Source organism: Manacus vitellinus, unplaced genomic scaffold (assembly GCF_001715985.3).
Source record: "Manacus vitellinus isolate BGI_N305 unplaced genomic scaffold, ASM171598v3 scaffold_138_pilon, whole genome shotgun sequence".
NCBI classification, from domain to species: domain Eukaryota; kingdom Metazoa; phylum Chordata; class Aves; order Passeriformes; family Pipridae; genus Manacus; species Manacus vitellinus.
The window spans coordinates 48053-48907 of NW_021938994.1; the positions used below are offsets into that span (position 1 = coordinate 48053).

The 855-nt window shown below is 56.7% G+C and overlaps 1 protein-coding gene across 1 annotated transcript in view; it reads right to left on the minus strand.

Annotated features, from left to right (window-relative positions):
• POGZ (pogo transposable element derived with ZNF domain) overlaps positions 1–855 on the minus strand; it is an 18170-nt gene extending 17315 nt beyond the window's left edge. The window contains exons 1-2 of the mRNA XM_029958034.1: positions 732–855; positions 144–160 (exon numbers count right to left, since the gene is read on the minus strand). Coding sequence (XP_029813894.1) covers positions 144–160; positions 732–855 — 141 coding nt within the window. The remainder of the gene's footprint in view (positions 1–143; positions 161–731) is intronic.

Sequence of the window (855 nt, forward strand, 5' to 3'; positions counted from 1 at the left end):
GCCTGGAAAACACAGGGATAGAACACAGGGAATGAGTTGGGAGCAGGGATTGTCCTCCTGGGGGCACCACGGCATTCCCGCCTGGAAAACACAGGGATACAACACAGGGAATGAGCTGGGGGCAAGGATTGTCCCCTGGGAGGAACCACGGCATTCCCGCCTGGAAAACACAGGGATAGAACACAGGGAATGAGCTGGGGGCAAGGATTGTCCTCCTGGAGGTACCATGGCATTCCTGCCTGGAAAACACAGGGAGACAGCACAGGGAATGAGCTGGGGGCAAGGATTGTCCTCCTGGAGGTATCACGGCATTCCCGCCTGGAAAACAGAGGGATACAACACAGGGAATGGGATAAGGTGGGTCAGCAGCAGGGACTGTCCCCCGGGAGGTACCATGGCATTCCTGCCTGGAAAATACAGGGATACAGCACAGGGAATGAGCTGGGGGCAAGGATTGTCCCCTGGGAGGAACCACGGCATTCCCACCTGGAAAACACAGGGATACAGCACATGCTGGGGGAAGCTTGGGATGACTCCAGACGGGATTTTGGGAACGTTCCGCCCATTCCCAACTCCAGCTGGGACGAGACTCCCCCATCTCCGGGCATGGATGTGACCCTTGGTCATCCCAAATCCCCCCTGGGATCAGGGCACGGAGGATTCCCTCGGTCACAGCCATTCCCATTCCCATTTAACCCCTGGAAGAGCAACAATTCCAGGGAATGAGTCACCTGGGGCAGTTTTATCCACGGAGTTATAATCCTCCACCACGGAGTCCTCGATGACATCGCTGATCTTCTGCCACGGCTCCAGCTCCTCCTCCTCACATTCCATGAAAAGATCCGTGTCCGCCAT